Below are 26805 nucleotides of genomic sequence, written 5' to 3' on the forward strand. Positions count from 1 at the left end.
GGTACTCTACAGTATGGGTTCCCCTTTGCATATACTTGGAAGCCGCTAACTTCTCTTTCATGGCTTTTTAGGCAAAATTCACTTTATGTAAAAATTGGCCTTCCTTCACTAAGCTGAAGGATGGCTGAAAGATTAGCAATAGAAAAAGTAGGGGGAAAGGAAAAGGAAGATATTGCATAAGTCAAAGCCAACAGCAGGATCACTCAACACCAGTTACCTGTGATATTTAACTTAAAAATCCAGCAAACACTAGGCAAATTTAGTCTTAAGGAGTTGCATTCAATGAACTTTTACTCAGAGTGGGCCCAAGTTAGTCGGGGCCATTAATTTCAATGGGTATACTCTTGAGTAGAATTTAGCTGAGTACAATCCATGGATTTTAATGAAAATGCATTAAGCAGGGTGCTTAACACTTCTGTTGATGTTAATTAAGTCCTAATACTTCCTGTATTTGACTATAATATGCAAATATGTCAATTTGGCCAGCTCCAGAAGACACTAATCTTGGTCATTTGGCCTATCCCAAGCCCCCAATAGTATTACTATTCTCAGTTTTCAGGGGGAACAGAGGCCTGCAGGCAGTGCAAGAGAATTCTATTTACCTGCCCCACTTTTTTCAGTGCGGCCCCTTTAAGTGTACCTTGCCCAAGAGCCACCAACATCCTGGAGCTGGAAGTGCACATGTGCTGAATCAAGTTGTTCAGATCTTACTAAGAAGGGGACAGGGCCCTAAAGCGCAACCCTAACTATAGTTTGGTCATTATTTCCCCTCATTTAAGCTCCACTGCATAATTCATAAAAAAGCAGCTGGCAAGATTGGTAAGAATGATTAGTTAATGGCACATACAGCGGACTTTGAAGAAAGTGACATGCACAGAGAAAGAAATAGAAAGGAAAATACGAACGGAAACTTAGAGACCAGCTTTACGTCCATAGTTTGGATTCTTGAAATTATTAATAGGACTCTTGTATATAGGATTTTCTTGCTGAAGGTAGAAAAATGGTCAATGTGGAATGCAGAATTTCCATTTACCAGTTTTCAAATAAGGTTTTCAACAATTCTTTCAAATATGACATTTCAGTAATATATACTGGTAGTATTGTGCTGTTTTCTGTACCAGCTATATATACACAATGTATTGACTCTTAACAGAAACTGTATAGCTCAATTACATTGTAGCTAAGACCCAGGGAATACTTGTGAATATCAAGAGTAACTTAATGCAACCATTGTTAGTTCAAATGCTTGGTCTCTATCTAAAAATCCTGAGTGGCACAATGAAAACCTCAAAACCAGCCAGGAAATGATACACCTGAGTATCTGTCAAAGTTATCCAGTCCAAAGACCACTAGTTTTTATTGCAAAGTTTAGGTAGAAGATCCAGAGAAACACTAAACCAGGCTGTCTGGGCTTTATTCTAGAGCAGCGGTTCCCAATTAGCTAAGTACTGCAGACCTCCTGTTTTGCAAAAGCCAAGCCATGGACCCCATAATTTTTGAAAATTTTGATTTCTCTATGGTAATTTTTGTTATGTGAATTGTGCTGTGGATTACATGGACCACTAACTGGGAACCACTGTCCTAGAGGGATGGATGTCTAAAATGTCAGAAGTGTACAAAAGAATATTTGCTGTATTCTCCAGGTGGTGTGTATAGCTATCACTCACCGTATCCCACTTTGCATTCATCTTTTCCTTCTCAAATTTTGCAAATTCTCTCCTGTCATGAATGATCATAAGTAGCTTCCAAATCAGCAATAAAGCAAGACCAATAAGAACAATTCCAGCAACCACACCAGCAACGATGGGAATGATATCGGGACCTGTCGGGCATTCTAGGGAGCAAAGCAATCAAAGCACAATCAAGCATGATGTAAATCAACAATGTGGAAACAGGAAATATATGTCTGGCCAAATCACATTCTGAATTTCTTCTGCCTTAAGAGTTTAATTTTTGTAGAGAGAACAGTTTTTAAATTAATTTTTCTAGAAACTTAAAGCTCAATACTTTATATCTTGAGAGTAATAAAATAAATAAATGTATGATAATATATTGTTAAGCACTTTCTTATTTTTACTTTGTTTTACTTTACCTTTTCTCCACCTTTTCCACTTTATTTCTCTGCTGAAAGCCAACAATATCCACGTGAGAAACAAAACATACCTGGAGTCTTAACCACGTGGACAATGGCATTGTTGTTTGAATCAACTGAGTAGGTGAAATAGAACCAGCAGTCATCAATATCCTTCTCTTTGCAATGAGACTGTGCTTTATATTGTCCAGGCTGTGGCAACTTCTCTCTATGGTCTACTGGTACCAAAGTAAAATGTGAACACTCTTCTTCACAGGTGTCCTTCTTTCCTCCTCTGTTAAAAGCTTTGCACTGCACACAGTCCCTAATGCAAGTCAGATACAAGATACATCAGTAAAAAAATAGTGTGGCAGTTTAGCATGCAAGAAGAACACAAAAGTTAAACAGGTTGAGTTCCAGTCCTCTTTAATTTTCAAACACAGCTGAAATGGAACTGCAAACACATTTCCCCTACCACTGCATTGGCTGCATCTTCCTTTTTCTTTTCGATATAGCTTCTTTGACCCATTAAGAGAGCATCCAGAAGCCTGCTTAACAGGACCCAGATCACACTGCACTCAGTGGAATAAAGGAGTCCAAGAGAGAGGGAGATGGACACGGATCATCCCTGAGCCTGCTCTGGCTGGACATTCCCCACAGAACCATCTCCCATCAAGCAGCCTACTGAAATTATTCCAGGAGAGGCAGGCGAACAAGAAAATATCAGTGCCTGCTCCAACTGGACTGTAACCTCCCCCACATCCTGGGTCTTCTGCCACCAAGTACTGTATAGAAAGGATCCTGATGAACTATTATATTTTAATGCTGTTGTGATTTTATTAATATATTTTCATGTTATTTCCAAGCCAACTTGGAAGATTGCACCCTGAAAGGAGCATATTAAAAAAGAAAGGAAGAAATTTCGCATTATTTAAAATGAGTTGCTTCTACATTCTAGTAATAGGTATTATAGGTATTCAGCAACTGAACTACAGTGCTGTGAAATAACTGGGTGCACTCAAGTGCAGTTTTTGCACAGATTTAAGATATACTAGTTGGCTTTAAATGGCATCTGCAAGTGCAGGTACCATTTATTTTTTAAACTGAAAAGTTACACACTTCAGTTTACCCAATAAAAAAAAACCCCAAGGCAGTTTACAACAAGAAAACCAATATAATAAAATCATTTTTGCTCCAGCTTAAGAATTTTTTGGGGGTGGGGGTGGGGGGTAGGGGGTGGGGAGAGAAAGCAAAGCAAAAACATGTGCCACAAGAAACAGCTCCCTGGAGCAATTTGCAAATATCACAGCGGGAAGTTATTTTATTATTTAAAAATCCCAAAGCCTTACTTGTGCTCTGCACAAACTCCAGGGCAGGTCGGGCACAATTCACATGTTGGTCCTGTAAATTTGGGATCTGTGCAGTTACAGACTCCACACTTGCAGATTCCTCTGCCATTACAGATTTGCCCATTTCCAGCTACACATGGGGTGCTATCCATGTGACAATCACAAGCAGAGCCTGTATAATTTTCTGCGCATTCACACTCACGACATTTACATTCACCATGTCCTGCAATAAAAAGATAGGTACTTTAGTTTCTATAAAGCACATGAAATTGAACATCAACAATTGCCATAATCTGATTTAATTTGACAGAAGCATTCAAAGTTGATTGTATCTTCCTACCGCCCAGGTAAAGGAATAGATCATGTGACTTCTATTTCAACCATAAGATCCAGTACTGCAAGTCTCTTCCACAGTTCCAAGGAGAGAGGACATGCTGTAGCACTAATCTCCAAAGGCCAACTCTATAGAGACAATGGTGTCCTGTCTGCAGGATGTGAGGTCCACATTGTAGCCCTACAAATTTCTGAGGTTGGTGGAGAACTGCTATAAGCGTGCTTTCATAGGATGAGGTATGGTAAAAGTTGGGTATTGCATGTTGTGGCCATACATGACTTGACCACCTGACTGTAGTAGAGCATAAGACCTTGGTCTGCCTCAGAGGTCAGCAAACCTAGGAACAATGTGCCTTTAGAAAGCAAGGGCAGAAATCATTGTTGCTGAAAAAAATTGAGGTTCATCTTGCATGCTATTATCTAACCACTCACTCTGCTATGTCCACTGGTAGTTTGCTGAGAGTGCTGATTTTAGACTGCACTGTCACCTGGAGCTCAAAATCAGAATTTTCTCCTTTCAAAATGGTGTCAAAAGTTGGCACAAAGGTAAGGGATTAATGGTGTTTGGCAGGTTCCTTCCCATATTATCTTCCTAACCTGTACTGTCCAAAGTGGACAGTTTGGCTCTCTCTGTAACCTCTCAAGTTGCACTCCCATTGAATGGCTCCCATCACAGCAATGGCCGGCATGCAGTGCCTCCAGATCACAAGAACTGGAGGCACTGTGGGCACTGGAAGTCCCTGTGGCGGCCAGAGCAGCTGTATAGGGTCTTTACTTAGTTGTAGGCTTGGTGATTACTCGTTTCCCAGTTGGCTCCATGAGTCAGAAAATAAGAGGAAAAGCAAAAGTGGAAAATAAAAGGGTTTTTTTAAGGCAAAAGGGAATGATCCAGAAAAAGGAGTAGGAAATAACAGAGAAACCAACAACAAAAAAGGCCAAAGGAAGTACACACTGTAGACAGAGGAGCTGCAGCTGAACAACTTGTCCTGGATAAGATAGGACCAGATCTGGTGGTTGAACTCTAGGCCACATGACCCCTGCCTTTTACTTGATGTCTCTTGTAAATTTATAAATTAAAGTCTTGTGAAGGCATACAATAAGGGCTACAGTGTATGATTCTCTCCTTTTACTAATAGTATTACTGTGTACTGTATTGCACAGCAGAGTATCGCAAGCCAAGAAGATCTCCCAAATGTTAGGCTATCACGTTTAGAAATAGGTACAGGACTGCATCCAAGCGTTCCCCTTCCTCTAGAGGAACTTCCGAATCCACACAGTTTCAAAGGGTCAGTTCATTACCTCCACAAATCAAGCCATCAGATCGATCACAGTTGAAGTTATCACATTCGCAAAACCGCCCAGAGTAGATCTCATTTGCATTCTCTCTCTTCCTGCACACACACTGTCCACAAATACATTCTCCATTGTTGCTACATATTTCTGAACTGTTTGCCGGTCTACAGGTGCCTGACATATCTTCACTGTTTACTTCATCCATGCTGCATTCACAGAGCTTTCCAATACGTCCTGGTTTACACCTAGAAGGGAAAATGGTTCTCATGACTAAACTGTTAACGAAAATCAATGCAAAGCTTTCTTTTCCCTTATATACATATTGAGAAGGGGGTGGGATGAGATATTGGTTCGTAGATACAGGAAACAGTCTCTTTCACGAGAGCATGATTCATCCTAGAGGCAGATGTTCCAAAACTCAAGAGCAGCAGTTTGGGGAAGCTGCTGAATGACTCTTCTACTAATTTCATTGCTGTAAAAATAATATAAATGCTAATTTATTCCAAAGGTGAAATGAGGCACATGCCTGCTTGACACACCAGATATTTATTTTTCTATGCTAGAAAGGTCTTGAAGAATGGTCTGCTACAATTGCACTAAAGAACGGGTCCAATCAGCCTGCAACAGTATTAATATTCACCACTTACATAATAATAACAGTATTCCCCAACAGGACTCAAGGCAGCTTACAGATAAAAATAACACCCATAAAGTACCTAGCATTTTCAAAACACTACTTTCTAAGGAAAGGTAGTCCATGCCCAGCAGGCTCACAATACAGGATACAAGAGGAAAAAGAATTGGGAGCAGAGGAGGAAGTGAGCATTGTAGCACAGTCCTTTCTTGCAGGGAGGAGAAAGGAAGCTCCTTGCAACCATTTCTTCTCTGCCTCATGGGTGTGGGCCATGCTCCTCTTCTCCCTGACATGATCATCTTCGGGGTGTGTGGGTGTGTTGTAGCCTCCCTGCCACCCTCAAATCTCTACTTCAGTTCTACCAGTCTGTTTTCTGTGCCTCTCTCTCTTTGAATGTTTTTGAGGGCCCAAAGGCAGGAAAATTCACTTAAAAAACAAAACAAAACAAAACAAAACTGTGTGGTCAAAATTTCTTTTGGAAATACATAGGAATTTAAAGTTCCTGGTAGGAATAAACAGCCAGTGTTCCAGGGGGAAAGGAAAGCAACAAGGGCCAGTATGGGATGACTGAAGGTACCTGAAGGCCCAGCATTAAAATACAAATTTCATGCTTGCTTGAGGTGCTGACTTGGGTTCCCTTCCCTTTATTCATACGTTTTCCTATATGAGGAGAAAGGACACACAACTTCTCTTTGTGTAAGGGTTATTTGGCACAGGAAGGAAAGAGGTTAAGAAAGAAACAAGGACGGGAAATGGTCCAAGCTAAGCAAACAATGAAGTAGCAGGGGGTAGTGAGAGAAAAATGAAATGATGATTAAATTGACCTGCCAAGCAAGGGGAAGTGGGTGAAGACACAGTGTAGAAAGAGCAGGAGACAGGAAAATGAGAAGGAAAATGAGATACATGGTAGGAATTGGGGAAAAGCTGGGGATTGGAGAAAGAGAGGGAGGTGGTGGAGAGAATGATGAATGTAAAAAATGAGTGAAGGGCCATTTAAAGTAGGAGGAAAGGGGGAGTGGCAGAGAATAGGGACTCTCATGAGTTCTCCAAAGCATCTATTTTCAGTGTCGAGACTCAACCCTGAAGCATGTGAGGAATACATGGAGGTTATCCTGAGCTGGTGGACAGCACATTCCCTTCCACCCAAGAAGAATCAGGAAAAGGCCTTCCAACTAAATTTGTGTCTAGTCTGGGATATTTTTTTGGCCATTTACAGTCAAGGGATATTTTATTTCCTAGCAGATTTATCTGAGGGAGAAAAAAAACACATTAATATTTATCTACCTGCAGGCACCACACTCAAATGTTCCATTTCCATAGAAGCACGCAGGGCTGTCTGGAATTCCGTCCTTATGACATTCACATTCACAGATGAACTCCAGATTAATTTCTACCTCTTCAGTGAAACCTAGTGGCTTGATTTTAATGGTTTCACCCTGCCCTTTTTCTGGACACTGGTTGGCTGTTACTTTAATCTCAAAGCTAACCTGTAAGCAAAGTAAAGAGTACATAGGTAATTTGTTGAAACTGATTAGAGGGGGTGAAGCAATAGCACACCGATTCCAGAATGCAGAAAGTTACCTCATCTCCAATTGAAATGTTGGAGCATTTTCTTCCTTCATCTCCTGTACCATTCACTCCATTCTTGCAGAAAGATTTATATTCAATTGTGACTTCTTTTGGTAGTTTGTTGTTTTCCAGAATGACTTCTGAAGACAATGACTAACACAAAAGTCAAGTAGTTTAGTGAAGGATAATGGAACATGCCAGCCCAACTTCATCTGGAAAGCCATAGGTTCTTCTGCCCTGTGGTCCCCCAGATGTCCCAACAGTTCCTTAAAAGCACTTGGAAAATACTCTCTTGCAAGAGATACAAGTTCAACAGATTCTATCTAGTCCTTTTAAAATGTGCATTTCTGAAGGGACTACAGTAGTACCCTGGTTCTCAAACACCTTGGTACTCAAACAACTTGGAACCTAGACACTGCAAACCTGGAAGTGCTCCCGTTTGCGAACTTTTTCCGGAAGCTGAACATGCTCTGTTTTGAGTGTTATGCTTCCTATTTTAGTGCTACACTTTTGTTTTGAGTGTTATGCTGAGTTCTGCCTGTTTTTGCTATTTATTTTGCGTTTTTCTTTTTGCGGCTCTTGTTTTTTGTGACTGTGTGGAAACCAGTTCAGCTACTGATTGATTGATTGATTGATTGTGTGACATTGTTTATTGCTTTCATTTTATGGATCAATAGTCTCATAAATTGCTGTTTTAGGGGTTGTTTTTAAAAGTCTGGAATGGATTAATCCATTTTGCATTACTTTCTATGGGAAAGTGCGCCTTGGTTTTGGAACAGACTTCCAGAACGGATTAAGTTTGAGAACCAAGGTATCACTGTTATTAGTTTTCTCTGTATCTTGACACAGCAGGTATTGAACTAGTGCTACCGTTTTCTTGTGGGTTTTGTGCAGCCAACGTCATTGTGGCTTACAAAACGGATAAAAGAGAGTGATAAAATGGTATCGCTGATAAGATCAGCACTGCTATTTTTCCTTTCCCAACCCCTCCCCCGAAAAACCACACACAAACATACTGAAAAGGACTGCAGTCTTGAGCTGTTTAAGGCTTTATAGGTTAAAATCAGCACTTTGAATTGGGTCTGGAAACTAACTGACAGTCAGTGCAGTCAAGCCAGGACCAGTGTAATCTGCTCAGACCTGTCTTGCCCTGTGAACAAGGTCTCTGGGTGGTTAGTATGAGAAGCTACCAACTCTTTTTATACTACATATACAACCCAGAACCTCATCTGCTTTATTGAGGGATGGGGATTCCAGCCAGGAATCCCCATTTGGCACAAGAGTCCAAGCCATGGCTACCTGCCCTACTACACCTGATGTTGTATGTGACAAGTGTGGGGCAAGTAAAGGCAGGGCTTGGTAAAAGGTGCTTTGAAGCCGCCACCAAATCAGCTGATCATCAGTGCTGGAGAAGCACTGCAACAAAGGGTTTCTTCAGTGCTGACATGACTGATAGCAATAGAGAAATATTGCACATATTTTTTGCTTATACATTTGATTTCAAACCATGCAAGCGAAGATTGCCATTGCAACATCAGGTGATTGACAAGGGGGTGGCCCTGTCCACCTGTCAAACTTGACGTGTGTATATATATATGTATATATGGCCAGGTCCGGATCCCCACTGGGGTCTTCAACAAAATACATGCTTTATTGTATACAAAACATGTTGTCTTTGGGTGTATATGTGGCGATAATGAAAACTGGTAAACTCACATTGTAGGCATCAATTATCAGTTGAATCACGTTGCTGGAGTTTGAGGAGAGTGTTCCCACTGCAGATTTTGGAATCAAATTCTTGAGCTCCTTTACATGAGAAGAGAGAGAAAAACATTCAGTTAAAATCATTAGCAGCACATAGATTAATTCTATACAAAAAAATGCCATTTATAGAAAACCATAAAAAAGGTAAAGGACCCCTGGCCGTTAAGTCCAGTCGCGAACAACTCTGGGGTTGTGGCGCTCATCTCGCTTTACCGGCCGAGGGAGCCGGCGTTTGTCCGCAGACAGTTTTTCCGGGTCATGTGGCCAGCATGAATAAGACGCTTTCTGGCGAACCAGAGCAGTGCATGGAAACACCGTTTACCTTCTCGCCGGAGCGGTACCTATTTATCTACTTGCACTTTGACGTGCTGTCGAACTGCTAGGTTGGCAGGAACTGGGACAGAGCAATGGGAGTTCACCACATCGTGGGGATTCTAACTGCCGACCTTCTGATCGGCAAGCCCAAGGCTCAGTGATTTAGACCACAGCGCCACCCTTGTCCCATATAGAAAACCATAGTTATATAGAATTCAATTTCTAACACATGCATAGAACAGGGGTGGGGAAACTGCAACTCATCAGCTCTCTCTACATTCCCACCTAGGGTGGGTGGGGGTAAATACCATTATTGCCTAGACGGCACCATTGGTCATGTGGGTGGGGGCATTTTCAGGCTGGGGAGTCTCAGCTGGTGAGGGAAGGGACTCTACAGAAGCTTTTGTCGCTTGCTCTTACCTTGTAAACTGGTTGAAATTCTTGTGTAACAGCGAATATTATCTGAATATTATTGTCACTTAGCTTCTGAACAAGGTGTGCAATGGATGGATAATCCTGAAGAATGAAGTTTACATTTTATATATACTTGAATTTCACACACAATAATATTCTTATATACAATTTTCTATACAAACATAAGCAAGAGCAAACATAAGAGTCAAAAAGAGTTTTTAAAAAAAGCAATCCATCAACTCCCATTAACAGAATCCTCTAATTCTTAGATTCTTCATTCTTATCAAAGCATTACTTATGCTTTTTTCTTGTATTTTTCCAGTTAGATAAATGTTCTCCTCCTCTCTGGATTCAAAAAAGGAGCTTTTGCAAAGTAGGATAACTTGGTTTTAAAATAGGCAAACCAAACTTGACATTCTTTCTCCATGAAGAAAAATGTGAAGGCTACTATATCAAAATTAAAAATCTCTACATGTTTTTACATACAAGCTCTGCTAGCACTGGTCCATGAAAGCTTACAGACCTTGCTATTTTAAAAGTTTAAATTATAAGCTAAACTTTTAATGGGTGTTCTTCTCAAAGCATTCTTCTACATGCCGGGGGGGGGGAGTATACTGGGATTGCCTCCCATTTCTACACGTGTGTATATTTGCATGTTTGTGTGTGTGTGTGTGTGAGAGAGAGAGGCACACATACACAATATCATACATGTAAACTCAAAATTAAGCATACTTACATAATAATGGCTCATTGTGTACATATTGTCATCTAAATGGCATCGTCCGTCATTCGGCAAGACAATTCCTCCAAGTTTCCCATCTCCAGCAAAATGAAATCCAGCATCCGTAGAAAATACCAATAACCGAGTGACATTTCTCCATCCAAGTTTTGACTTGAGAAGAAATTTAATATATATATATAAATAAAAGCATAGATCATTGTAAAAGAATATTGTAGCAGAGAAAACTGAAAAATGAGTGACCAGTACCCCCATGGATTTTTAGGAAATGGAAAGATATAAGCTCTCCTCCCATCACTACTGTACAGTTTTGATAGTAGCTTCAAGAACATGTGCATGACATAAAAACGTAATGTGGGAAGAAGCCACCTGAGCACACCTGGAAGTGACAGCTGTGATGTGTTGGCACTAGGATATAGTTGCTCCAGCTTAATTCAATGAGGTCAAGAGGCATGCAGAAATGACCATGCAACCTTTGCAACTGGAGACTGACTCAGAAAGCTTTAAAGCAAGAGAGGGGGAGGATTCCACTTGTACACTGAAGTCGCCTTCCCAATTCCCTCTGAAAATTGCTGGCACCAGTCATCATGGTACTTGGGCATCCAGATCAGAGTTCTGGTCCAGTTTTTTTTTTTACACTATATCTTTACTAGCAAAGTGTATGGGGCGAGGTGGGGTGGGGGACATACACTGCTGGCTAACAGCTACAAGAACTGAAAATCAGCAGCTAGACTTTATAGGAGCAAGACCAGAAGCAGTATAAGAGAGGATCTGAAAGTCATAGACTGGTGACTGAAACATTTTGTTGTTGTTGTTGTTGGGGAGAGGAGGGGGGGAGAGAGGGAGGGAGAGGGACAGTACACAGTGACTACGCCTTTTGTTTCCTGTGCAACAGCTGCAACAAACAAACCCTTACGAGTACACATGTGGTTGAATGCTTTTTAAGGATCCCCACTGGCTTTTAACTGCTTATCATTGTACCTTTTCAACATTTGTGTCCAAGACTTTTGATCCATTATATCTGAATAACAGCCAAGGGTCTACAAGTCAATTGCATTTATAGTAATATCCAAAAGAAATGAAAATACACTTACACCACAAACAGCAACCTGCATTATTGCATCAAATCCACCTTCAGGAGAATCCAGATTGCCAGAAATCTGTTGATCACCTACAAGCTGGTTGAACAGTTTTCCATCGCTGGTAAAGTTGAGTACATTCCTGTAGCTAAAAGGGCTTGTACAGTTAAGGTCAACGGTGCATGGGTTCTTGAGTTTGGCTGGTGTAGTACTAATATAAGGCATTACAGTTTTTTCAACAAAAGAGCCAAAACCTGAAAGAGAGAGAGAGAGATACAATGGAACTCTATTAGTTCTGTGATTCTGAGAGCAATAGAAAGCCCTATGGAGAAGCCACCAAGTTCCGCAAAAGACATTCTTTTTCATCAGGAAACAATGGGAAGCTTGGTCTACCAGGTGATGAAGTGTCCAGGAGGAAGTGGTTCTGAAGGGTCAGAACTCACCCTTAGTAAGGGTTCTACTGAATGTCTTCTACACAGCAGGCATGTTTAGAAACCCAGAGAGGTTACTTGGCTGTCATGTGGGTTTCTTTTGTGCATGTGTTTATCCCAAAGCAGCAGGATATCTTGCCTGGAAGGAGTGCGATATTCTGAGGACTAGCTTTGAATACTACGTGTTAAGTTTGTACATGACTGAAGTTATCTTCAGAATAAAAGCATTGACAATAAACTTGATTAACTTAAGTCTACTGATCCCAACTGGTCTACTGTGAGTTTGCCTTAAATCTGATGCAACCTATTATAATCCTTGCTCTCCACTAGCTTACTGATATAACAGCATCAAGGCTCTCAGGTTTGCTCTATCCAAATCTGTATTTATCCAGCAGTATTCTAATACAGAATCTATGTTATAAAAGTATGCATTTTCTTCTCCTAGTACAAACTTACTAAATCATGTTTATATTTCTGAGCACATGCATATTATACATGTATATTGCTTTACATTTTGACATGATAAACAGAACTTTTGTTTGTTTGTAAAGAAAAGCAAGCCCTAATTTATAACGATCTTAAACAAAGTTATTACCAATTCGAAAATCTGAAGTTATATTCTTCATTTTACTCATGAGAGAAGTTCCAAGGCTTTTCACATTCTCCAAGTCATCTTTCATAGAGTAGGAGAGATCCATAAGGTAATAAAGATCAATGGGATAATCTTCAGCTCTCTTAAATTTTAATGAAAATGTCTGTGGTTCCCCTAATCCCAGAAAAAGAAATAAAAGTTTTAAAGCAAAAATTCCATGACACCAGACAGTAAGTATGCTAAACATCTAAGTGCACTGACACTTCCACCGTACGCTTAGTGCCTCTGTCTTGCTAGAATATATACTTGAGCTGTGATGCCACCTCTTCCTTGCCTGGATGGAGGACAGAGATCTGTGTGTGAGGTGTGAACTTATTTTAAAACCTCTTTGGCATAGGTGGAAAATAGCCCACTGTACTAAGTCACACCTGTTGCTCCACTCACATTTTCCTTTGGCCCTACACACCACTGGCACGTGGCCCCCAGAAGATGGCCCTTGAGAAATGTTTCACATTTATGGCTTGGAAGGCTATTTTTACTGGTCTTAGAAAACTTGATGCCCCTGTGGCCCAAGCAGTTGAGGGCTTTATAGAACATAATATCGAAAGCCAAAAGAGTGTCCATGCAGATACCGGAATGATTCCATAATCTGTGCTGACAGAAAAAACCTTTTTCTACTCCAACACCTAGGACAAAATCAATAATCAATCTGTACTGCACATTTAAAGCAGTAACACACCAATTTGAACAGTACCTCAAAGAATCATGGAGCTACATTTCCCAGAGTTCCTTTCAAAGAATGCTTCATTGTTAAAGTACAGCTCTGCGAGGGACATTGGGATCTCCTAATAAGGATTCTTTGGGAGAACCATGACTGCTTCAAGTGGTATGATCATGAATTCAACGTACAGTGCATATGGGGCCCAAATCTACTTAGGAGGATACTTCCAATTGGATAATCCATTTGCTGTTTCCAATGCTAAACACATATTTTGCTACATTTCCTGCTCCTGCTCACTAGGTGCTCTGAAATATGTATCACGGTTTTCAATGCCTGGGGCACATTCTGTGTTTCCTCTGAGCACTTTCAGGGTGAAGAAAAGCATTTTTGATCCCAAATGAATCTTAAACCATTTACCCATATACCAAAATTGTTTAGAAAGCCCCAGTATTCTGGAAATTATCCCACACCATGTTTCATGAAGACTGGTCATTTAAAAGCTTCAGATGCATTTCTTGAATAGGGTAAGTTGAATGTTCATGTGCAAATATCTGTCAAAAGGCATTTGAGTTGCCGTTCTGACCAATGCTGCTCAATATACTTAAGGTGGGGAAACTACCGTACTAGAAAATCAAGGTTCAATGGCTTGATCAAGGTACAACGTTCCCACCTCAGTTGAAGCTAGATCTATCTATCTATCTTAATGTTTGGACAGTTCTAGTCAATTTTTTGAATAATGGTGAGAACATAAGGAATAAGACATCACTGTTAATCTGACATCCTTACCTATTCGCAGCTTTAAGTGTACTTGCTGTGGTTGAATCTGAGTAATATCTTCCGGTTTAAGATTCTCAGCAGTCCCTTTGACACGATTGGTTACTTCCTTGTTTTTCAGCATATCTTGTGAGCCTCTGGGATTTTCTATTTCATCTGGAGGGCAGCCCTTAGTTTTTAAAACTTCCAAATCATCACATTGTGCTGAAGTAGATTCTCCTTCTTGTAAGAAGGTCTAGCAAACATAAACAAAATCAGGCTCAAAATTGTTCACAGTAGGTTCATCTCCAACTATACTACCACCGTGGTTCATTCCACATACAATTCAAAACACCATTGACATTTTAAAAACCAAATCTGAATTTCACTTTGTATTGCTATATTAGTTGCAGGAGGGGATCACCTTCAGTAAAGGTATGTTTTCAGAAAAGCGAAGATACACACAGCAGGGTACAGCAAAGTCTAATTGTTAATTTTTGAACTAAACGGTAATATTATTCCAAAGATGATTGAAAGCAGCATAAAATGGAATGGAATTCAGCAATGTTATAGTGATGAGCAGTTCAGAGTAAACTAACTTGACAGTAGTTTTCAAGAAAGAAGCTGTAAGTGGGCTTGGTAGGTTTCAAAGCTATCACCTGTCCCTGCAAGGAAGCCCTGGGGGAAGGGTCGAGATGCAAGGGGCCTGGCAGAGCTAGCAAAAACAGGAGACAGCTGCAGGATGGGCAGGGTAGACTGTAAGGGCACAGACTCAGAACAAGAGTCATGACACCGGTGTGGGTGTGGGTCACGGTTGCAACCACAAGCTACAAGAAGAACGGGAGAGGAGGAGAATGAAAGAGAGGAAGAAGTCCTGGCATTTGAAAGAATTGGCTCTTGCTTCCAGCAGTGGGGTGTGTGATGAAGCAGTAAAGCCAAAACCAGCTGGGCTCTTGCCAGGAACCAAGTGCCAGAGAGGCAGAGGAGACATGGCAGGAACTGAACTTGAGAGACAACACAGCCAGAAAAACAGCCCGGTTGTGGGACAAAAATAAGTGTTTAGTCCAGGCATGAAAAGGAATATCCAACAGCAAATCTGGAGGGGGGGGGGGTCTCCACATTGTCACTGTCAGTGTACCTGCAACTGTGAGGAACAGACCAAAACAAGGTTTTATACATAATTTTAGTGAGATCACTTCTGAAGGGAGTGAGGGAGTAATCCATTTGTTTGATGTAGAGCTACCCCATCTTAGCTCTCAGTCCTGGAGGACCTGCCCCCTGCCTTGCAAGCCTTTTTTCACTTGGCCTGAGAGCTACAAAAGCTGAGGCTGCTCAACAGAATCTTGGGTTGGGGTGGAGGAGCAAGGAGTTGTTGCTGTTGATTTATTGTATCTTTATTTGAGATATTGTGGAAACTGTTCTGTTTGGTTGTGTTTTTTTAATGATTTATTCATTGTTTATGAATCCTTTTGTTATGATGTTATGTATTTTTTTCATGCTGTAAGCTGTCTTGAGCATGGTTAGAAGGATGAAAGATGAACAAACAAAATTATGTATGTGTACCTTTAAGTGTGGAAGATGCCAAAGTTAGATTCTTTCCTCTTGGAAACAATTATAATACACATGTGTAGCATCTTGATAAGAACATACAGTAGTGGCCAAAATTGTCTTTTCATTGATTTATAATTTTATGGTATTACTTTTTAAAAAAAACCCATTGAAAATACACTTTCTCCAAAAGGTTTCCACAATTTTGGTCACTACAGTATTATAGGAAGCTGAATGCCACCCCCCCCAAAAGTCAGAATCATTGTCCATCTACCCCAGAGTTCTCTGCTTGGGCTGACAGCATTTCTCTGGGGTCTGAGGAAGAGGTGTTTCACATCAGCTACTGCTTGACCATTTTAAACTAGAGATGCCAAGGGCTGGGCCTGGGACCCTCTCCATGCAAAGCGTAAGACTCTGCCACTTAGCTATGGCTCGTTCCCCCTATTTTAAATATATAAGAGCCCCAGAGGAAGATGCCAGACAGGTTCCTGAGGAAGTATACTCAAAGCAGCCCATCCGAGACCCAGAACGGAACAGTGAGTCATTGCTGTCTGCTGGTTTACATGACCACACGACCAAACAGCCAATACCTGACACTTTGCATGTAAAATCCAATGAAGAACCATTATTATATGCTACAGCATAAAAGCAATTTGTGTTTTATCACTTTCACACACATGGATGTGGCTGGAAGCAATTTCTGTAAAAGGATGACCAGGAGGATAAGAACTGCTCTTTGCTTTTTCTTTCTTCCATTCTTCTTCCAGAAGAATGGAAAGATTTTAAACTATATCTCAAAAAATATGCCAAAGTAATATATTAGAATAGAAATTAAGTTGTTAACGAACTGTGGAAATTTATAATATGTGAGATGATAATTAATAAATAAGATGTATGAAGTGATTAAAATGATATAGAACTTGCTAATTATAAATTTATTAAAGGACCAAAGGGAGGGAAACCCGAGGGGGTCCCTATAGACAATGTGAAGGATTAAGGAACAATCAATCTGATTTCATGTTTTTCTTTTTTGTAGTGTTATTATTGTTATGTTTTTTCTGTTTTTCTGTTTTTGTGCTATTTTTCTTTGTTGTATTTTGAAAAACCTTAATAAAAATATTATAAAAAAAGAACTGCTCTGTGCTATATCTGTTAGGCAGCCCAGTTCATACATTGTATTTATCCCCTTAAGTTCAGTGGGAAAATACCAGTGAACGAAACAGCAAACCAAGTACTGTACAAATTGTGCAAACTAGCAGTGGCACTAGAAAGGAACAATTAGAATTAACAAGCAGTGGAAAAACAAAAAGGGATCAAGTTAAGTTTTGCCTTTTCTGGCTTTAACATACAACATAGCATACTACTGTAATGGGCCATTCCATTGTCACGGGTGGGACACTTGGACCATGTTTTTTGGTATTCACACATGTGTAAGAATGTAAATATACATAAAAATTAACAACCAAAATTTGAACTATGTTCTTAATAAGATACTGAACATTTTACTAATTTTTTATTATTTTTATGGATATTTTTGACAATTTTATTAAATGTTAAAGTATTGTCACGGGTGGGACAAAAAAAGGACATGGGGCTTGAGATAAGTTTGATTTATGGAAAAACTCTGTGAGTTGGGAGGTGAATCAATTATAAACTCAGCATATTTGTTTAAATCAATGTTTATTGGTTACAACTATGCAATCAGAAATTCAGGTTAAGAAATTTAATGATACAAAATTAAGGAAAAAATGCTGTCACGGGTGGGACAATGAAATGTCACGGGTGGGACGCGTCTGGCATACACTTGATTTAACATACAATTAAGGTTGTTAAAAATAGAATAATTACAAAAAACCTTTTGCTATTACTATACTTACTATCTACCATAGCCTACAAAGTATAATGTTGTATTTACAGTGGTACCTCGGTTTACGAACACCTCGGTTTACGAACTTTCGGTTTACGAACTATCCTAACCCGGAAGTTAGTAAACCGAGGTGCCGGAGGTCTACTGAGCGTCCGATGCCTTCGGGGAGGCCGGGCCTTCGCTCCGATGCCTCCTGGAGGCCCGCAGCGAAGGCCCGGCCTCCCCGAAGACATCGGAGCAAAGGCCAAACCTCCCCAAAGGCATCGGAGCGTCGGATACCTTCGGGGAGGCTGGGCTTCGCTCCGATGCGTTTGCGGAGGCCGGGGAGCGTTTCCGTGACTGGGCTGCAGTCACGAAAGTGCTCCCCGGCCTCCGCAAAGGCATCGGAGCCGGGACTTCGCTCCGATGCCTTTGCGGAGGCCGGGGACCGCTTTCGCGGCTCCCCGGCCTCCGCAAAGGCATCGGAGCGAAGTCCCGGCTCCGATGCCTTCCGGAGGCCGGGGAGCGTTCCGGGGACTGCTTTCGCGGCTGCACAGCCCAGTCGCGGAAACGCTCCCCGGCCTCCGGAAAGCATCGGAGCCGGGACTTCGCTCCGATGCCTTTGCGGAGGCCGGGGAGCCGCGAAAGCGGTCCCCGGCCTCCGCAAAGGCATCAGAGCGAAGTCCCGGCTCCGATGCCTTCCGGAGGCTGGGGCTTTGCTCCGATGCCTTTGCGGAGGCCGGGACCGCTTTCGCGGCTGCAGCATCGGAGCAAAGCGGTTAATCCGTTCTAGGGGGTGTTTTTCCTCGTCTAGAACGGATTAATCAACTTCCCATTACTTTCAATGGGAAAGTTCACTTCGGTTTACGAACACTTCGGTTTAAGAACAGACTTCTGGAACCAATTGTGTTCGTAAACCGAGGTTCCACTGTACTAAAATTAAAATCTATTAAAAAAATATTTTCTTGATTTTGATTGCTGATTTCAACTGTTGGATTATCAATCTCATAGCTGCCAAGTTTTCCCTTTTCTCGCGAGGAAGCCTATTCAGCATAAGGGAAAATCCCTTAAAAAAAGGGATAACTTGGCAGCTATGCAATCTTAAATAAGGCATAGGCCTCTTGGACTGTCATATTCATATGCTGCTTTTGGATTTTGATTCTTTTTCCACTTGTCGGATCTTTAATAGATTTGACATCCTTAAATCCTGGTGCCTGCCTGCTAATATCATCTGAATTATAAAACTCATGGACCTTTGAGATATTATCTTGTGAAATAATAGAACTTTTGGTGTTCTGTTTAGGGCTTTTATCATATACAGTCGTACCTCGGGTTGTGAACTTCGCAAACCGGGAAGTATTTTGCCGCGCGCGCATGCGCAAAAGGCGGTTTGGGCCCTTTTCGGGTTACGAACTTTTCGGGTTACGAACTGCGACCCGGAACGGATCGCGTTCGTAACCCGAGGTACCACTGTAGTGGTTTTGGCGCTTGAGGTGAACTCTCATACACAAGCTTTCGTAACATGGCTATTCTTTATTCTTTTCCGTGGACTTAATGGCAACACTCTTTTAACTTTGGTAACAGCCTTTCCAAGAGATTGTGGGCATTTAAATGACCCAATCTCTGGAATAGTAGTGTCGCCAATTGGCCTAGATTTTTTTCTTTTATCTTTTGTCTGTACTTTCTTTTGCGCTCAGTTTCTTTCCGTCTGTATTCCATAAGTGATTTTGCAGACAAATTCTTTACCAACTTTTCTCGCCTCTTCTTATCTCTGACCCTCTCCTTTTCTTTGAAGCTTTCACATTCGTTTTTATCTTGTTTTAGTTTTTCACGCAGCTTTCTCATACGTTCTGCAGATGTAGTCTTTCCCATTTTGTGTATTGATTCAAAGGTTATATTATCTGTATTACTGTATGTATTCGTACTAGGGTAAAGTAACGGTAACTGCCTTTATGTTCCAGAAGGAACAGCTACTATTGATTCATTCAAGCAGCTGCATTTGGCGCCTTAGTCTTATTGGTTTCCACCAAAAGGCAGCTTTGTGATTGCTTGAGATTGTTCCCTCCAAAATGTATCCCTTTCTAGCTAGTTCCCCTCTCCTCAGTCCCTCAGTCTTGTTTGCCAGAATAAAGAATTGTTACATGAGGAATCTGTCTCCTGTCTGCAGAGAGCTGAAATCATTTGCTGAAATCACTAACTCAAGCTACAACAGTAAAACAAGTTGAAAACTGTCACGGGTGGGACAGAAAAAGAATTATTAAAATTTCATGGTGTTTACATTAATTAACTGCATTTTTATTATTGATAGGTGTGTTATACTCTAATACATACTCCCACAATAAAACAAACATAACCTATAAATTAGTTTTATCACAAAATAAACTTTTGTACCTTTTGCTGTCACGGGTGGGACACTGAAACAGCATCCCATTCAATAATAAAAATAAAATAGAAATAACTTACCTATTTAAAAATTTTCAAGTCCAATGTGTAGACAAAGTTCTTCACTTTAATAATATACCAACAATGACAACCACAATTTTTGTTTATCTTTAAAAAATAATGCCAACCTAAATGAACAAAATTAAGCTACACAATCAGAAAAATGATACTGAAACTTCAAGCTCAGATTTCTCATGAAAAAAAATAATTTCAAATTCTTTTTTCCTTTGGAATATTGAACTTTAATATGTTTAGTTAATGAAACTATAAGTAAAATAAGTATATTTTAAAAATAATTTTTTTCTAATCAGGCTCATTTTTCACGGAATGGCCCTAATTTATTTGACTTCTTCACTATAAGGTTCCAAGCCAGGTTGCAGCAATTTACTATTCAACAGTTTAAAACAAATTATGCTCACAGTAGTACAGTGGGTCCTGAAATAAACACCTCGGGTGTCAAAGGCCAGGGCAAAGTGGCAAAGCAGAATACAGATATTTTATTTTGGGGGGTAGAAACACAAATATTCTACGGTTCAGAGGAAACTGTAACTGTCAAAAGCAGGGCTCTAGCCTAGCCTTCTCTTCAACATTTTGCTTTTATCATTAAATTTTTTTATATCCCACTCTTTGTAGACTTTAGGATGGGTTATGGCAAACAAAAACAAAACTATTAATCATAATTTTTTAAAAAAACAAGTTATGTAGATTATGTCTTCTGGGTATCTCATGAATCAAAAGGCCTGTAAAAGATAGGCATTTTCAGTTATCTCTGTGCATGGATTTTTGTTATTTTTGCTGCTGTTGTTTTGGAGAAGTATTCAAGCATGCAAGTCCCGATCTGCAGTCTGAAATAGTACATTCCATACAGAGGTTTAAACACCTCTGTGAAACTAGGCCTACGGATTGTATCAGAACTTAAGACTCAGGACATTCCAGAAGTCAAACTAGATTTAAAACGCACAGAAAATTCTGTTTCCCTGTCCACCTGCTTTGTCTGCAGCTAAAGTTACTGCCCTTCTAATATCACCAGGAGAATATAATTAAATCCAGACAGAGAGACTCCAGAGTGGAATGATTTTAAATAACTATGAGGGAGAACTTGGGAGGGGGCAGAGTCCTTGCCATTGGCAAAGGGAAGAGGACAAAACCTAAGGAGGCTGCATTCTTAAAATAAAAAAAATTAGTAACAGAGAGAAGAATTTACCCATTCCCCTGGTCCCAACTGCAGATAGCAATTGCTTCTAGCTAATCAGGGCAACGAGGATCATTTCAGAGAATTCGCCTCCCTACCCCCTTCACCTGGCATTCAAGAGACCTCAGACTATTTCATGCATACAAGTCAACTACTTATGTCCACATGACAAACACCCCTATCCTTGTGTAGGGAAGGGGACATGGAAAAACAGCAGTGTGAACTAAGCTATATATGGATACAGCCTGTAGTGCCAATCTGATCATTACAGTTGGAAAGTAGAAGAGCTGGGACGGGGAGAAATGGAGAACAGTCACAGCATGCTATATGATAGATAACTTGTAAATAAGTCAATATATTTCAACTGATGCATAAGGGACACACTTATTTCTATTCTCAATGGAGTATTAAAAGAGAAATGGCAAGGAATCTTTCCTTGCAAATCTGCCTGCTTGTGTACAACTAAGCTGCACTTTCTTTCCTTCTGGTCACTGGTGAGGTGGAATCCCTTCCCTGCAAATTGAATTTGTGGACTAAGCACCAAGTGAGGAATCTCTTTACCCTCAAATTGCACCAGGGTCTTTTTATTCTGCTGTGTGAAACAAACAGATCCATTCCATCTCCAAATCCTTTGGCACATGCAGAGGAGTTGGAAAATACGACAAAGGTGTTTCACCCAGATACAAACAGGCAAACTCAAATGCACTAAGAGAATGTCTTGCTCTTGCTACTTCCTATTGTGTATTCTAGCCCAGGTTAACAGGTGATTCTTTGAAGCAGGGGAAACACAGGGTCATTTGTTGGCCCACTGGTGGGCTGGAGCAAAGAGAAATTTTCAGCACCTCCCAGCCCAGCCCAGGTGAGTAAATGGCCCTGCCACTCTCCTGGAGAAAGCAGTCTTTCACTTTGCACCTTGCTGGTCTTGATGCTGCTGCCAGCACTGTTTCCTACCAGTTCCAGAATAACAGTGGTGACGACGACAACAACAACAACAATAACAACAACAACAACTTAACCCCCAAGCTAGGAATTGTTATTCACAAAGCCAATCTTAAACATACATGACAACCTCCACATCTCTGCCACCAAAATTTTAACCACAGCAGACTTATTGTTCACATCTGCTCTGCACTTTGTAGAGTCTAACATTGACCAAAGAAACCTGTAGCTTTCATTTGCAGCTTATTTATCAATGCAAAGGAGTGTATCATAAAAAGTTATTGAATGTATAAGAACAGCTACAGAAAAAAAATGAAATACCGTGTTTCCCCTTTTTTAAGACACCGTCTTATTTTTTTTTACTCAAAAAAACACACGGTGTCTTATTTTCAGGGGATGTCTTGTACCTTAAGGCCTCCTCGGAGGGGCCAGGCAGCTGCCTCGGGGTGCTGCTGGGCGCTCTATGCGGCGCTGCAGCAGCAGCCGGTTCCAGGCACCAAGGCAGCAGGCCGCTGGCTCAGCGCTCCGCCCGGCGCTGCTGGGCGCTCCTCTCTGCAGCTGCCTGCTCCGGTGGCGGGACGGCAGGCAAAAAAGAAAGAAAAAAAGAGGCCAGGCCGCTGCGGGGCATTCCGAGCACTCGGTGCTGCGGAGCGCTCTGCTCTGCAGCTGCGGGTGGCGGGGCGGCAGGCAAAAAAAATAAAAATAAAGAGGCCAGGCCGCTGCGCTCCGCCCGGAGCAGCGGAGCGCTCCGCTCCGCAGCTGCCTGTTCTGGTGGCGGGCAAAAAAGAAAAAAAAAGGCCAGGCCGCTGTGCTCCGCCCAGCGCTGCAGGGCGCTCCGAGTGCTCGGCGCTGCGGAGCGCTTCTCTCTGCAGCTGCCGGTTCCAGTGGCGGGGTGGCAGGCAAAAAAGAAAAAAAAAGCGGTCAGGCCGCTGAAGGGCGTTCCGAGCGCTCGGCGCTGCGGAGCGCTCTGCTCTGCAGCTACGGGTGGCGGGGCGGCAGGCAAAAAAAATAAAAATAAAGAGGCCAGGCCGCTGCGCTCCGCCCGGCACTGCAGGGCGTTCCAAGCGCTCGGCGTTGCGGAGCGCTCCGCTCTGTAGCTGCCGGTTCCAGTGGCGGGGTGGCAGGTCGCCTCGGGCAGGCAAAAAAAGAGAGGCCAGGCTGCTGGCTCGGGCGCTCCATGCGCTCGCTGCTGCAGCAGCAGCCGGTTCCAGGCCCCTCTGGCTGGCTGGGTCCCGCTGGCTGGCTGGGGCGCTCGGCGGTCTCGTTCTACACGGCATGGAGGTATGCCTTATTTTCGGGGGGTGTCTTGTATTTCACTAAAGCTAAAATATGCTGCCATGGCTTACTTTCTGACTACGTATTAAAAAGGGGGAAACACGGTAGGAAACAAAATATTGCAAATGAAATATATTTTTAAAAAATACGTACTGCATTTTTGCACCATCCACAATTTGGTCCAGCTTGTATACAATCAGCACACGATTTAGCATTGGCTTTTATACAATTGCTCCCACCTATAAGAAAATGCAAAGGTTGGTGTTTTTGTTTTTTTTTAAGAAATGACAACACATACCTAATTTAATGTACTGTATAAGTAAATGTCTTACTAGCCATAAACTGAGGTTCAAACTAATCATTATATCTGTAATTAACATATGATTGCAAGTGTTGCTTAACAATCATTTCCACAATTGCTCAGAGCCCAATGCACATTTCTTCTGTGCCAATCATAACTCATTAATTAGGACTGCTTCAAATACCATGGGACAATCCTCCACATAAGAAAAACCATGCAAACCACAACAGTCATGCATGACAACTTGCACATGCATTCATTGCACTGCACACACATTATGAAAAGGTGACGCAAATCTAGATTTTCCATTGTATGTACAAACAGTAAAATAGATGCAGGTGGATTCCAAACATAAAGAATGAAACGGCAGAACATAGAGACATTCTGCAAGAGAAATTACACCTGCATCTATTTCACTGCATGTACGGAAAGGCTGTTTGGTTTTTCTTACTTGGAAGAATAAGAGGTGCATAACATTTCAAATGACCTGACGTGGGACAAGAGTACAATTTCAAGCTGTAGATGCAGTTCAGCATCCTTCAGATGGCTACACTAGAGAAATAAGAGTGTGGTTCTGAAGATACAGCTCAATCTCTTCTCCAGGGCAAACATTTCCTCCTCCTACCTCCTGTTCATATGTCCTCTTTGCCAACAGTTTCAGAGACATAAGCAAAGAGGTTAAACCAATATGGATTAATGTTGTATGAAAGTGAAACATGCAGCATTTGTCCTTGAATCAATTCAAAACAAGCATAGCAAGCCTACACTGGATAGCTCTGGAATTAATAGGTCACCTGCACTGTAGAATAGAAAAACAGTCTATGCTTTCTAAACCTGTACATATTTCCATTTACCTTGTTGGGCAAATCCGCAGACCACAAAGCAGCTTAATAATCCAATCCAGATGAGAAACTTGAAATTAGCCTGTAAAATAAAATATAAATAATTGAACTAGTTAACTATTTCTCTCCCTTTGTTACAAGCACTTATGTCAAAAGTATATACACAGCACTGTCAACTGCATTGTAAAAAGGTTATACTTATATAATCACTGTTTAAAATGTTGCAGTAAAAGCAGAATGAATACTATATTCTGTACTTCTGGAAGCAAAGTGAAGCTCTACAGTTCAGAAATAGAAAAACACAGCATAGAAAAACAGAGACAAATGCACAGATCTCATGTAACAGTATTTTTTCTTTAATTGCATTTGCATGTTTGCATATGAATCACTACTTTGAGCTTTATTCAAGTTTGTAGTACTGTATAGTTTAATTGTGGAAAGGTATTCAATATACTTAGAAAAAAACTAGAAAAGAATTCGCAACATCCCCATATCACTGCTGTGATTCCAACTATAAATTTAAATACAGTACAGTTGTAGAAACTAACTAAATGATACCTATTTTATCACAAGTACATGAAGCACAGGGAAAATGTGGGTGTGATTTTTTTTTTATAAAGAATTTGTTATGGGTCAATATTGAAGGTTCTTGCATGAGAAAACGAATCTCATTTTGTCCCAACTAGGTTTGCTTTTATTAACATCTTAATTCCATGCATTTCTGATTTCTGATCAGGGGACCACGACATAGTGGAGACATAGTGTATCTTGATTGCAGTAAGGCTTTTGACATAGTCCACCACCATAGTATTGTGGTAAAAACAGCTGGTAATTGTTAGGTGGATTTGCAGCTGGTTGACTGACTGAACCCACAGAGTTCCTCATCATCCTGGAACTAAAGGTTCCTCATCATCCTGGGGGAAAAGGGATGAGTGGGGTGCCGCAAGATTCCCTCCTGGGCTTGTTGTTGTTCATCTTTAGATGACGGAATTGAGGGGATGCTCAACAAATTTGCAGGTGACACCAAACTTCCACAGAAGACAGGGTCTGGAAACCAAGTCTTATGAGGAATGGTTGAGGTATGTTTAGCGTGGAAAAGAAGAGACTGAGAAGAGATATGATAGCCATCTTCAAATATTGAAAGGGTTGTCACATGGAAAATAGAGAAAGCTTGTTTTCTCCTGCTGGGGGGGGGGGGGGAGGATTCAAATCAACAGCTTTGAGTTACTAGAAAGGAGCTCTCAACTAAACATTAGGAAGAACTTTCTGACAGTAAAAGATGTATGACAGTGGAACTATCTCCCTTGGAAGGTGATGGGCTCTCCTTCCTTGGAGGTTTTTAAGCAGTTTTAAGCTTTAGTTGAAATTCCTGCATTGCAAGGGCTTGGACTAGATGACCCTCAGTATACCTTCCAACTCTACAATTCTATGATCTGGTGGGAATATATAGTTTTAGCAGACTGCAAAGCACTTTGGACTGAGGTGGCCTGTTTTCCAAAGCACCATAATGCATTTCAAACCAGTATTGTAGTTGAGGCAGATCCCTAATAGGGATCTGCCTCAAATGACGGGAAACTATTTCCTATAAATAAAGACATCTAATTAGCAAATGCAGTTTTAGTTATTTAGCAGATGAAAACCCTTACCTTACAATTATCCAAAAATCTCACTCCCACTCCCCCCGCAACCAGAAATCACAGTACTACAGGCAATGACTGTTTTATGCTCGTCCAATATGCGTGTGACTGCGTATTGCGCATTACTGCAACCAGGAAGTGGCCAGGAAAGGGGGCAGGGCGTAGCAGGGTGAGCAGGCTTATGCATGCTCCGCCAACAGGTGCAGGGATCAAGAGCGTAACCCCTGTGCAGAACCATTGTTACCTGTACAACAATTCACCAGACATTTTTATTGCAGTTTCTGGTGGAAGCAAAGTTATTGCCTCATTCTTTGAGCAAACTCAGCACCATAGATGCTTCCCACCCACAACTCCTTCAAGAAGAGATTATTCAGCTGGGTGTGACTTAAAAGCCCATATTTAGCTACACAAAATCAATTTTGTTTAGAATATAAATAGTTCTTACACAGCTTACCACAGCCTGTATGTATTACAGAGCAGTATTACCACATCATACCTTAGCCTTCATAAAGGCCTGACTTGCTTTTAAAGAATCCCAACTATCATTAAGTGGCAGCACCCTATGATGACTACAATCTTACTGAGAAAAAAAACCTTAAGCTTCTTTGTTCATCCATATTAAACCTGGAAACACTTATCTCATTATTCTTGTAATAGGAAGATCAGTCAAGAGACAGAAAAGAATCGTACAATTTAAGCCGTATAATGACAGGCTATTCTTGGGAG

General features: G+C 41.1%; 1 protein-coding gene across 1 annotated transcript in view; it reads right to left on the minus strand.

The window, feature by feature from the left end:
- Positions 1 to 6: 6 nt before the first annotated feature.
- Positions 7 to 26805, minus strand: part of ITGB1 (integrin subunit beta 1) — a 36245-nt gene continuing 9446 nt past the window's right edge. Inside the window, exons 2-16 of the mRNA XM_060280884.1 lie at positions 24455 to 24524; positions 23453 to 23538; positions 14091 to 14313; positions 12587 to 12757; positions 11576 to 11814; positions 10479 to 10634; positions 9749 to 9844; positions 8966 to 9055; positions 7262 to 7402; positions 6965 to 7167; positions 5053 to 5291; positions 3421 to 3643; positions 2164 to 2396; positions 1668 to 1834; positions 7 to 986 (exon numbers count right to left, since the gene is read on the minus strand). Coding sequence (XP_060136867.1) covers positions 912 to 986; positions 1668 to 1834; positions 2164 to 2396; positions 3421 to 3643; positions 5053 to 5291; positions 6965 to 7167; positions 7262 to 7402; positions 8966 to 9055; positions 9749 to 9844; positions 10479 to 10634; positions 11576 to 11814; positions 12587 to 12757; positions 14091 to 14313; positions 23453 to 23538; positions 24455 to 24524 — 2412 coding nt within the window. The 3' untranslated portion in view covers positions 7 to 911. The remainder of the gene's footprint in view (positions 987 to 1667; positions 1835 to 2163; positions 2397 to 3420; positions 3644 to 5052; positions 5292 to 6964; positions 7168 to 7261; positions 7403 to 8965; positions 9056 to 9748; positions 9845 to 10478; positions 10635 to 11575; positions 11815 to 12586; positions 12758 to 14090; positions 14314 to 23452; positions 23539 to 24454; positions 24525 to 26805) is intronic.

The sequence above is a fragment of the Zootoca vivipara genome, chromosome 12 (assembly GCF_963506605.1).
Source record: "Zootoca vivipara chromosome 12, rZooViv1.1, whole genome shotgun sequence".
NCBI classification, from domain to species: domain Eukaryota; kingdom Metazoa; phylum Chordata; class Lepidosauria; order Squamata; family Lacertidae; genus Zootoca; species Zootoca vivipara.